The following is a 12,429-nucleotide window of genomic DNA, read 5'->3' on the forward strand; positions in this document are numbered from 1 at the left end:
ATGATGTCCTGGCACGTCCTGACTCCATGCAGGAGGAGGTCTGACCTCAGTTCCCCCACTTACCTGAATTTCCTTTGCAGGAAAGTGAGGTGCTTGCAGGGTGAAGGACCTGTAGAGGGGGGGAACGCATCTTCCTCTTTGTTAGAATGTGGCTGACAGGGAAATCCTGAAACCAGGACTTAAATGATGTATATGGTGGACTGAGGATTAAAAAGCACAGTTCTCCTCTCTTTATCTTTCCCTTTCTGCACCTCGGCCTTCAGTCACAACATGCTTTCCAGCTTTGGCTAACTGAGCACCTGCCTGCTTATCGTCCAGATTCCCTGAGTGCCGTCTGCCTGGCCCGTCTATTGCTTTGCACCAAAAAGGGCTCAGAGCAGACAGGTTGAGCAATTCAGCTTCAGGGCACTGGCACATTTCTACTGAGCACGTGAAGTGTTTCTCCAAATGCTTGTCCGCTGTCAGGTTTTCTATGGCTACCTGTAGTGTCACCCCAGATGTAGCTTGTCACTCCTAAAATTTCTGCTTTCAGTCCTGGAGGCAGTGTAGAGCCTGTGGAAGAAGAGGTTGCCAGAATTTTTCAAGATAGAGGGTATGTCTACAATGAAAGTTTTAGATACCTTCAGTAAGCAATTAAACAAATTTAAAGGGGGAAAAAAGCTCTGGAGCTACTAAGCCCAAAGATACCTTTTCCCTTCTCTGGGCATCCTTGAGCCATCAGGTGGGCCTAGAGCTGTGGAGGAGACTCTGAGGGGTATTGCTAAATTGTGCTTAAAGTCCTCCTTACACAGCTGTCGTTGACTCCTGTCTAAGGCAGAATACTGCACAAGGCAGACCTTTTGTCTGACCTGGAGAAGCCATTCTTGTAGTCAACTCCAGTGCTGTAATATACTACAGAAATGGTTTCAGCAGGTCAGGCCAAAGGTCCTGCTGCTTCTACCTCAGTGTTGGTCTTTGAAGCATTTGAAACATCTTGGCTGAACTTCAAATAATTGTGTGTCCTGAAGCAGACACGGGGTTAGGAAAACTCCAAGGCAACTAATATTTGAAGTGCAGTGAAGTTTATTAATCAGTTGCAAAATACAGTCTTGTGGTGGGAAGTACCAGCATCTTTAGTTACCCTGCTGATAAGACTTCAAAGTTACTGTGGTCACTTTAGAAAGACAAAACGTATGGAAGGCAATAAAAGGAAGTCTTCTGTCTTGTAAATTGATATGTAGGCTTACAACCACAGTACTCAAGCATACTGATTAAAAGAGTGTGCCCGGGGTGCTAGGGTTGGGTGAAAGAGCTGAGCCTCGTAGTCTCGCACCTCGCTTGGTGTGTGTGTACGTGTGTGTGCACACACCTGTCAGGGTGGTGGGACGGGTCTTTCTCACAGAGCGCCAGGACTTGCTGAGCTTGCGTTCATTTCCTTCTCTGCTGTTAGGTGGCCTGAAATAGTTTAGTGTGGGTGAATTCTCTGAATGTGTCACAAAAGTCTCAAGTCTGATGGGATGTATAGGAGCAGCAGGGTGTTGCGCACAAAAAATGCTGAAGGAGTGAGAAAATATTTCTGTAGGTGGCTGACATTCTGACGTATTGGATTTTAATGAAGTTGAGCACTGTTTGGGAACAATAATCCAGTGCATTGCTAACTTTAAAATGAGATTTACAGGACGTGCACTAGCCATTGATTTTACTCAGCCTTTTTAATAATTTTCTTGAGTTATTTCTTACATTGAGTCTTGCTGTGCCATGCTAAGATCAGCCTTTAACTTAGTAGTTAATGTTCCTAAATTTGGGAACATCACTCCACTGATTTTAGGTTTAAGTCATACAAGCAGCAAATGTGTCGATCTAAGCTTTCATCATCACTGTATTTATAAAAGAAAGCTTTTAAACTTTGTGTTCATAGTGCGTAGAGGTGATTGATGTGCCTGGCTGTCCCTGGGAGGTCTGCCTGGGGCGGCTGTCTCCATGTTAGTTCTTGCCTTTTACATAAGGCTTAGAAAATGGCCAAGGTTTTCATGCTGTGGGGAGGTAAAGTCAGCAAAAAACACTTATTTCTAATGCTCTTCTGAAGGCGACCACCTTCAAAAGGGTTTTAAATGTGTATGGTTTAATTTCTTATGTTAGCTAAAGTACTCAAAGGGCTTAGTTTATGATTAAGAAAAGTTAGGTGCTATTCTGCTCTTAGGGAAGCCTAGCATTTTTTAATAGCTGTTTATGATATTAAAAGCAAAACCAAAACACCTATGTTTATAGTTTTGGGGTTTTGTAGTAATGGGTGTGTTTTCTTTCTGTAAAGCTTTTAATATTAAAGGCCAAAAAATGCTATCTGTACAGATACTGTTACACCAAATTAAGTACACAAACACAAATGCCTCCATAGTTGTTTACTATTTCTAGAAAGCGTGTGATAAAAGGATCTTTTTTTAATTTAACTTCAGCTCCCACATGTTCTTTTCATTCTGACCTGGTGAAACTTGGGTGTCTTTCGCGTCAGGTTCAGGAGAGTCTCTGCAATCTTGCGTCTTCTTGCTTGGCTGCTAATAACCGGAAAAAGTGACCGAGCGAAATGGTGAAGAAGTTGAGCCAGCAGTTGCCACAGTGACAGTTGTCCAATATAAATATCTTACAACTCTTCTGTTTATCATCTGTTTTCAGGGCAGTTTAAGCTGCTGGAACAAGACCGAGATATTAAGGAGCCAGTGCAGTATTTTAACAGTGTGGAGGAGGTGGCTAAAGCATTTCCTGAACGAGTTTACGTCATGGAGGAAATAACATTCAACGTTAAGGTAGTCCCTGAATAAATATTTATCCCTGTCTAAATGATTAACTGTTACAACTTTTGTATACATGGCAAGTGAGCGACGGTGCTGTGTGGGAAGTGTGATTTTTGAGACAAACGAGCCTTTGGTGTTCTGCATTCAGTGATGGTGCTCTTCGGGATCATTTTTGCAGTCTTAAATCAACATGTTCTCTAAGGGCTCTCCTGTCCTATGGCACTTTGGGGAGCAGTCCTGATGATCCATCCAATAATTCATCTAATTAGGATGCTGCTGCCAGATTTTAAACAAATGTTGTTTGTTGCCCCCTTTCCCCTCCCCCTCCAGCAGTCTGAATTTTATTCTCTGCTAAGCAGCAGCTGCTCAAATCCCTGTCCAGAAAGCCTCATTCTCAGAGAGCACGCAGGGTGAAATGATGGGGTTGCTTGTCTCAAAATTACTGCAGCTAAATAGCATTGTGAATAAAACAAAACAAAAAAAAAAAGGCACACTTGTTCTCTCTGTGTGTGTGTTTGCATGTGCACGCCTCTTAGGCTCATCAAAGGGTCAGCAGCAATCCCATGAGTGTAAGAGGGCTTGCTATCACCACACACACTGCAGCACGGTGGCATGACACAGTGACAGAACTTGTTCTTCCTTGTCCTACCTATATGTGTGATACTACACAAGGTAGGTCAGCTCTCCCAGCGGAGCAGAGTGGTCTTCAGGCTTGTCTGGTTTGCCTCAGTTGATACACCACCGAAGACTGGTTGAAGACCATCCTAGAGCTGGGATGCAATGGCACAGATCCACATCGTGTACCCTACAGGGGAAACTGGTTGATACGGCTGGTGCAAACCAACATAGAGTTTCCTGGTCCCATGTGTAGCAATGTGGGGTTTTTACAGCAACCTTTTAATGGCTTTTTTCTCTTTTTTCCACTGCAAGAGGTGGGGGACACCAGCTAGTCCACAGTTTTTATAGGTGTGAGAAAAAATTGCTGAAGACTGCTGTAAGTGCAAGAGCTTATCAGTTAATTCATTTAGCGACACAGACTCATGCCTTTCAAGCCAGTAGGTTGTTTTCATTTCTGTTCTCCATTAACCTGAAACCATGAAACAGAGCCTTTCATGAGAAAGTTGGAACACTTTTGTACATTTAGGATGTAACTGGGCAAATCAAGGCAACAAGAAAATTTCATTTCTACCCAGAAAGACCAGTCTTACCTTGGGACTGCTAGCCTTATCTAGTGCTGTGCTATCATTTCTCAGTTGGTCTATGATCAAATCAAGAGTGGCACAGTAAAATGTGCACCTTTGATTTTACAGGGAGAAAAGTACTTGTCTGCAGGCTGCTTCAACATGTAAAATGTTGTGCCTTGAGTTTAATACGAATGTTCTTAAAACTCTCTGTCATATTTAGCAAACTGAGAATTAAGCATAGCTTACTGTTAAATATCAAATCAATTTTTAAAAGAGATTATAGTGATACTCCTTAATGTAAGTAACAGTAATAATAATCCAGGTTTAACCTAGTTACACAGTTATCTTGGCAGTATTTCTCTTGGCAATTTTTCCAGTTTCATAGAAGTCTATTCCAAGGTTATCATCTTCCAAAAAATAAATGAACTTAACAGGATTTATTGAAGTGTTTAATAACCCTTTACATGCAAGATAATTATATATGCTAAAATTTTAATATAGGGGAGATCCTGTCAAACTGATTAGAGCAAAGGGAGGAATATTAAGTACGGTTGATTTCTGTCCAATGCAGTGTGCCCGTTTAAATTCAGAAGAGAGTATCAGAAGATAGCTAATCGGATATAAAAAGAAAAAAAAAATGCCTAAAATATCTGATGAAGCATTTAAGATTAGGAGGAACTCTGAAGTCTAGGGATTCTTTCTTATTCCAAAGACTCAAGTGTTTCATAGATAATTTTTGAAGAAAGAGCCTGTAGAGTTACACCAGACAGTCACTGCGTGGTTTTGTCTGTGCTTGTTGAGGTCTGCCTGCATGTGCCAATGTGCCATGGTTGTGGTTTGACTTGGTGCGAACTTTGCTCCTTCATTTAAATCTTTTGCTGCTCCGGCAGGATTTTGCAGCTAGCGCTGTCGTTCAGAGACTTGCCTTCTGGCTGTGATGTGCTGTGGGATCTTCTCCAAGCAGGGGGGAGTTGCTTTATTTTTACTTTGCGTACTAGTTGTTAAAGTAAGAAATGGGCCACCTTATCCTGGGGGAGGCAGGGGAGCTGGGTCTCCCTTCCTTCCCTCCCCATGGTTTTGCAGCTAGGGCTCACTGGGCAGTGCGCTGAGGTGGGGTGTTTGGGACCTGCCGGATAGTTGAAGGAGGGCTGTAACGCCTGTCATCAAGCAGCAGAGCTGGGAGTGGAAGGTGGAGTCACTCTTCACAGAATTTCTAACAAACATTTTGGATTAAACCAAACTCTTGTAATGGCCCAAACTACTTTTGGTAACATACATACATACTTATCAGTACTGTGCTTGGATACCCAGTCAGTTGCCTCAGGTTCCCGGTGGCCCACGGCATCTACAGCCTCAGCAGTTTAGAGTGTTCTGGGGATAAGCATTCAGTCAATAGGTATTTAATCTGTTCCCAATTGAAAATTAGAGGCATTCTGTCTTCTCTTCACTGACCAGATAGGTGATAAATTTTTTTGTATTGGTATTCAGTGCATAATTGCAGAGAATTTTATTTATGTAATAGCATTACACTACAAAGATGATGATTTTTAGATTCTCAATGCTAGGAAGAAAAATATTAAGAAAGCTGAGCTACCCAAGGGCCCTAGCTTTTGCTGAAGCAACAGCAATAAGATTTCTGCACTCAGCTGCTCTGGTCCCACACAGATGGCAGTCTGTACAAATAGCCAGGAAGCTATTTGCATTAAGACTTAAAAACAAAACCAGGAACAAAAACCCCACATTGTACCGAGGGCAATTCACAGAAGGTCCTCTAAAAAAGCAACAATATTGTCTGATACATTGAATGTTGGACAAGCCACGATTCCTGCACTCTAAAAACCAGCCCACTTAGCATTGCAGGACTCTTCAAATCTTCTGGGATATCATTTTTGTCCTGAAGATGTCACTCGGTCTCCCTGGAGAGGCTGTAGAGCTGTTTGCAGAGCCTTTCCCGGATGGAGAAGTGGTTTAGTTAATTAGCCCTATAATGATTCTTCTACTTTTCTATCAAAGACATTGTTTGGCTGGTATGAACTTTTGATACCCGATTTGTTTGATGGGGTGTTTTGTTTGTTTGTTTGTTTTTTTAATGTAATACTTTTTTCAGTGCTTTAACTGTGTAGGAGCATACAGCGTGTGTTTTGGCAGAAATAAATTTATAGTGAAAACTGCATTTTTTAGGGTTTTTTTTTGGATGAATGTTAAAGCAGTAAAGTGAAGCAAAATTGATCTCCTGGTTTGATACAAATTCTGTTGGCTCTGATCTGATAAGTTGGCCTGAATTTCCAAAAAGCACATCTATAGAAGGTTGTAAACCTACACTGCATTTTTAAATGCTGCAATAGCGACTTCTTCGAAATTAGTTCATGTGTAGGTTTTAGCTCCAAACTTGCAGGCATTGCATAGTACTTCACCTTGAGAATTAGTGCTTTAGTCCCCTCATTGCTTTGTGGCTTGATGCCAGCTTTAGGAGGCTGCAAGCCTCGGCTCCGAGAAGGTTTTTCTTCTCTTGCCGCTCTGTCCCTGGCACACATTGGCTGTGGCACCCCGGTGCCTTGCATTGGCAGTGCACTGCTGTGGCTGCCGCTTTCCTCCAGCATCTGGTACACAGCTTGAGTGAGAGAGAAGCAGACCTGTTCCTTCGTGCCTACGTCAATGTACCTGCTAGAGAGTTTCTGCTCTGAAAGGAGCCTGGATAGTGAGCTCCGTTGCCTCACAGGGGCTCCAGGACCTGGCCTTCCTGACATCCCATGTGAAGATTATGCTAAAATGAAGAGTTGTTGTACTTTCTGATTCACTGTCTTGGGAGGCAGATGTTTATAAAAGAAAAATAGGATACCGTCTCACTGAATTTAGTCAACTTCCTTGAAAAAAAATTGCTTATTTTTTCTGCTAATAGCTTTTCTGAAGACTCTTTGTTTTATATTTTACAAAACTATCAATTTTTTGTGACTAGTAAAAAAAATACATGGTATATATTATATATATTTTAGATATATACATAGTGCTATGATTGGTCCCTTGGCTTTAATAGTAAAAAGCATATGCAGTAACTATGAATCGGAGACCTCACAGTTAAAAAGAGCTCTACCAAAACAAAAATCCAAACTGTGTATTTTTTAAGTGAATGCAATGCTTGCATTACTCTAATAAAATCTAGCAGGTATAACAAGGAATGTAAAGCCACAAATTACTTTTATAAGGAGTTCATGTGTCCAAGTGATTAAAGACTTTTACTTCAAACTATAACAAATTAGAACAACTGGAGTCCAAGATATAGGATATTGGCTCAGGTGTTATCAAAATCTATTTTTGAGTTAACCTTTCTTTAAGCAAAAGAAACAGTATACTTGAGCTTTCCCAAAAGAACATGTTTCCTAAATAATGATTCGTCACTTTCATGATGCCTGTCTTCTGCAATAGATGTAATTCTGAACGTTACTGAACTGGGGAGTCTTAAAATCTAAAACATTGTAGTGACTTAAGCCGCTGCTGTTTTGTAATGTGTTTGATGAGGTGTCTGTACCAGTAACCTTTCTGGTCAGCATCCTGGCATCAATAGCGAGCGGTTAGGATGGATCAACATCTGGCAGTAGGGAGGTGGAAGGCAAGTACAGCATGGAGTAGGTTCTGGTTCTGTGGGTCTTCCACATTAGGAGTTGTTCAGTTTGAACATCTCCTAGTGATTTCTAGATGGCTTTGGAGTATTGTGTGGCAAGCACTGCCTCTTCCACACAGCTGGGAGCACTGATTATTGTCACCTATTAACAGACAGTGAAAACTGGCTGGGAAGGGCAAAAGAGGGGCGAGGGAGAAGTAAAACTGCAGGAGTCATCGTTATAATGCGTGAAACATTATTGTTGTAATGCATAAAGCATCGTTGTTATAATGTGTAAAACAGAGAGGGAAAACATGAAGATAAACATGTTCGGGGAAGGAATTTTTTCAGGATGCTCCCCAGGCTAATAGTTTAATATCTGGAGAAGACTTTGTGTTTATCAGGTAATGACAGCAACTGGAGGTATGGTGGTTACTGCTGCGAGCTGCTGCACCGGAATTGTCCTGTGAAGAATTCCTGTTTTAAATAGAAGATGTCAGGAGGGGGTACAGACAAAATAAAAAATGAGGGCACAGCCCCACTATGGAAATGTGTAAGGAAAATGTATAGTCCTACCTTCCTTCCCCCCATTCTGTCACCTGGTCTCAGCTTCCTACCAGTTGCAAGGTCTTCACACCTGAAGGTTGAAAACCGAACCTGGCAGAAGTCCCAAAGGAAGCAAGAGCATTGCTCGAGGGTGGGCAAAGCAGGAGGTGGGACGTGAGCTGAAAGCATAGGGCAGAGTGGAGCCGCACTGGGACTGGACTTGACCCTCCCGGGTATGTTATGTAGCTGACTGAAGGCTTCTCAGGTGTTTTCCGCCTTCTGTAGCGTTACTTGTTTTCCAGAGTTATGAGGAGATTCAATTTGCCACAAAAAAATACGTGTTATTTCTTCATCAGTCTGTGTTCCCGACTACCTTAACTCTGCTGCTGTGAGATAGTGCGCTGCTGTCTTCTCTCCACCATGCACCGGTGAGGTGCTGTGTCACGTGCGCAGGCTGGGACGTGCCACTAGCACGTCCAAGTGTCTGAAATAGCGCGGGGCTCTGCTGCACCCCGCCAGTGACTGCGCAGCAGGAGGCAGAGGGTGCACAAGGCATGCTCTCAGCGGGGGTGTGAAGGAGCGTAGGTGGGGCTGAAGGTGAAAATACTGCTGGGTCAGTGCTAGAAGCTTAGAGGGTAGAGGGAGCCAAGTCTGGTGTGGTGTTACATGTTCTGCCTTTTGGGAATAACTTATGATATGCGGTTTCTCGCAGATCATGTTGTCTTTAAGCGTACTATTAGGCATGAATCAAATCTGTTCTGAGGAGCTGCTGTGCTTGACTGATTCCTGGGCTGATGGGGGCCCCGTGAAGTTCACCAAAGGCAAGTGCAAAGCACCTGACGTGCCATAAGCCCTGCAACAGGCTGATGGGCTAGAAGGGGGCTCTGTGGAAAAAGCCTGAAGGGTACCTGGTAGACAGCAGTGGTGGTGTGGCAAAGGTGGCCAACAGCATATAGGGGTGTATAAGCAAGAGTGTAGCCAGTAAGTCAAGGATGGTGGTTATTCCCCATCATTCAGCGCTTGTGATGCTACAGCTGGAGTATTGCTTCCAGTTTTGGAAACAGCTTTTTTTCCAGTAACCCACTAATACAAGGAAGACGTTGATGTGGGAGCGAGTCCAGTATAACAAGATGGTCAGGGGGCTGTAGCGAATTATGTATTAGGAGATGCAGGGAGAACTGGGTTTGTTCAGCCTTGAAAGGGCTTAAGGGAGATCTCTCTGCTGTGCCTACCTACCTAATGAGAAGACGGGCAGGCTGGCTCATCTGAGGTGCTCAGTGGGAGGACACACAGGCAGAAGTTGGAACATAACAATTCTGCTCCAATATTAGAAAAAAAATTTTTAACTTGAGGGTGATGAGCACACAAAGAGGTTGCCCAGAGAAAATGTGGATTTTCCATCTTTGGAGAAACAAAAAATTTAACTGGACATGGCAGCCTGCCATAACTACACCTGCTTTGAGGAGCAGGTTGGACTAGATGACTCTGGGGGTCATGCCAGACCTGGAGGATTCTGCAAATCTCACCTGATATCCTGGGCTAAAGTCCATGGCCCTTCATTGGTGTTTTAGTAAGCTTTGTGGCCATTGATAAAGTGAAACGTTTGAGTGAACAAGGCGAAGTGAGTTTGATTTTCATAGGTCGTTGCTACAAGGACAAAGTAAAGATCATTTAGCTATGTAATCTGAGAAACAAAAACGTAGACATATCTGTGCGTGAGATTCTAGATCATTTTAGAGTCATTGCTATGTATGGTATGATATATATTGATATATGTATGATATGTTATATATAATACGTATGGTGTATATTTGTTGCTAATGTCCTGGAACACATATTTATCTACCACATATGCTTTGTAATGTTAATGAGCATGTGGTAATGAATGAATTAACCTAACACAAGAAGAGAGGAGTTAGCTTTCTTGACTTTCAGAACTTAAATTTAAAAATATAATTAGCCTGCTGAGGTGTACCAGCAGCCTTAACATCACCATGGTAGGGCTTAGTGGATCGGGATAACATCATGCAGTCTTAGACTTTTCATTTCACTTTTTCAGTTTTTATTACAATTTTGGACAGCAGCTGGTACCTTCTATTTTTGTTCAGAAGGAAGAGTGCAAAACAGTATTTTTCTCAAGAGTGCCAAACTAGAACCATGGTATGATTTTTCTTCTGTTCCAGCACAGTAAAATTCAGCCTTACTTCACCTGTTATTATCATGTGACTATATTTTTTTAAAAAAAATGTTTCCCAGATTTTTAAACTGAGAATAATTTTGTCTTTAAACATGCCTGTTGAATCTAAAAATCCATTTGCTATTTGGCTGGTTGAAATGGATGCCATTAATAAGCAGCTGCTTCACGAGACCTTCATTGTGAAGCTCGGCCAGTTAGTTACATCTGTGGTTTCACATCTGACCCACTGTTTCCTTCTACAGTGGCTTGTTTGTTTGTGAATCACCGGGGAACTGCAAGTTGGCCAAGCAGGAGCCGTAGGTTGTGACACCTCCCTCGCTTCCTGCGGGACACCAGCCGGAGCAAGAAAAAGCTATAACCGTAGCGTCTCAATATTTCTGACAGCGTAGCTCGCGTTGTCCAAAGATGCCATTTGTGGGGACTTGTCGATGCTAGAAATCAACATTCTTGCAGAATGTGCCCTTTCAAAAAGAGAAGGGGGAGACTGAGTGGTATGTGCACAGAGCCCCCTGTGCCCTCAGCCCTTATCAGCTCCACTGAAGTCAGGGCTCTATGGCTGGCCACGGCCCTGTGGCAGTTTTGAGGAGAAACCAGCAGCAAGCATCACACCGGTGTTACCAGCAAAAAACCCAAGTGCTTTCCTTTCATGTCGCAGTATTTCAAAATGTTGTCTGGCCAGTGGTGTGAACTGTGAATGAGTATTCCCTACCATAAAACCTAGTAGTTTCCTGGATTAGACCAATTAGTGTTTGTTTAGATAATTCAGGGCTTGAACGACTTCCTCTCCGGAAGCCCCAAGACTGAAGTGCTAAGGCAGCACACCTCGGCTGAGCTGCCTGTGCCTTTGCTCTGAAAGGCTTGCAGATGATAATCACAACTTTACAAATACAGGTGAATTGCAAATCACATCTTAAAGGAGGATGCATTATTCACAGCACTTCTCAGTTATTAACTGATTGGAATTACAGCCTTGATTTTGTGCAGTGGTTGTTCTGTGATGATAACTGAATTTGAAGCCCAGAATCTGAACTTCACACAGCTCCATGAAGTCTTTAGGGGTTGCAGAGGTGAGGAAGGGATATACTATTGTAGTGTGTGTTTTCATTTGCAGTTTTTTAGTATGTTCCATCTTTCCAAATAAAATGGTCTATAAAAGGCCAGTAGCATTCATCTGATGCACCTTCCTTTAGGAGTAGGTGTCTGCTGCTGGTGAGGAGGAGCTGGGTGGGTTCTGTTAGGTCCCTGAAAAGGGCTTTTCACGTTAAACCACACAAATATGAAGCAGAGCAATCTTGTCTCTAAAGAGTTATTCCAGTCTTAAGGAAATAACTTCAGGAACAAATGAGCCTTGGACATCTGTTTTGCTTCTCTTTTTTTTTTTCTTTCCAGTACGATTTCCATACTAGAAAAGCACACACATGGCTGTGCATATGTTGTTTAATCTCTTAATTGCAATTATGATCAAAAAATGAGGAAGGAAGTCTATGACTAGGAGAGCAAGGCAGAGGGGGAGTTAGGCATATGGGATAGACTGATATTCTTGACTTTCTCCTTCAGGGAATAGATGTCATCTGTCATTCCCCCTAGCCTGGAAGAGATTATATCAAGGGGATATGCTTCATCCATAATGATGAGATCACCTTTTCTGCTCCTCAGGGAGCTGAAGATGGTGAAAGTAGTTTGCTTCCCTCAAGAGCCTGGCAAATAAATTACAGCAAACAGCAAAAACAAGGGAGTGGGAAAAAGATACCCAAGGGAATCCAGACATGCTGTATGACTGTGCTGGTTTTGGCTGGGATAGAGTTAATTTTCTTCATAGCAGCTAGTATGGGGCCGTGTTTTGGATTTGTGCTGAAAACAGTGTCAATAACACAGGGTTGTTTTAGTTGCTGCTGAGCAGTGCTTAAACAGAGCCAAGGCCTTTTCTGCTTTTCACCCCACCCCACCAGCAAGTAGGCTGGGAGGAGACACAGCTGGCCCCAACTGACCAAAGGGATATCCTATACCATATGACATTATGCTTAGTATATAAAGCTGGGGGAAGGTGAAGGAAGGGGGGATGTTCAGAGTGATGGCGCTTGTCTTCCCAAGTAACTGCTACGCGTGATGGAGCCCTGCTTTCCTGGAGATGGCTGA

The 12,429-nt window shown here is 42.8% G+C and overlaps 1 protein-coding gene across 3 annotated transcripts in view; it reads left to right on the plus strand.

Moving 5' to 3' along the window:
- The window catches only part of GAREM1 (GRB2 associated regulator of MAPK1 subtype 1), a 105,130-nt gene that overhangs the window by 77,189 nt on the left and 15,512 nt on the right, over nucleotides 1-12,429 (plus strand). For 2 of the 3 annotated variants that reach the window (XM_064442789.1, XM_064442790.1), the window contains exon 3: nucleotides 2,650-2,780. The exons of the other annotated variant lie outside the window; for it this stretch is intronic. In XM_064442789.1, coding sequence (XP_064298859.1) covers nucleotides 2,650-2,780 — 131 coding nt within the window. The remainder of the gene's footprint in view (nucleotides 1-2,649; nucleotides 2,781-12,429) is intronic. 3 annotated transcript variants of the gene reach the window in all.

Source organism: Phalacrocorax carbo, chromosome 2, assembly GCF_963921805.1.
Source record: "Phalacrocorax carbo chromosome 2, bPhaCar2.1, whole genome shotgun sequence".
NCBI classification, from domain to species: Eukaryota; Metazoa; Chordata; class Aves; order Suliformes; family Phalacrocoracidae; genus Phalacrocorax; species Phalacrocorax carbo.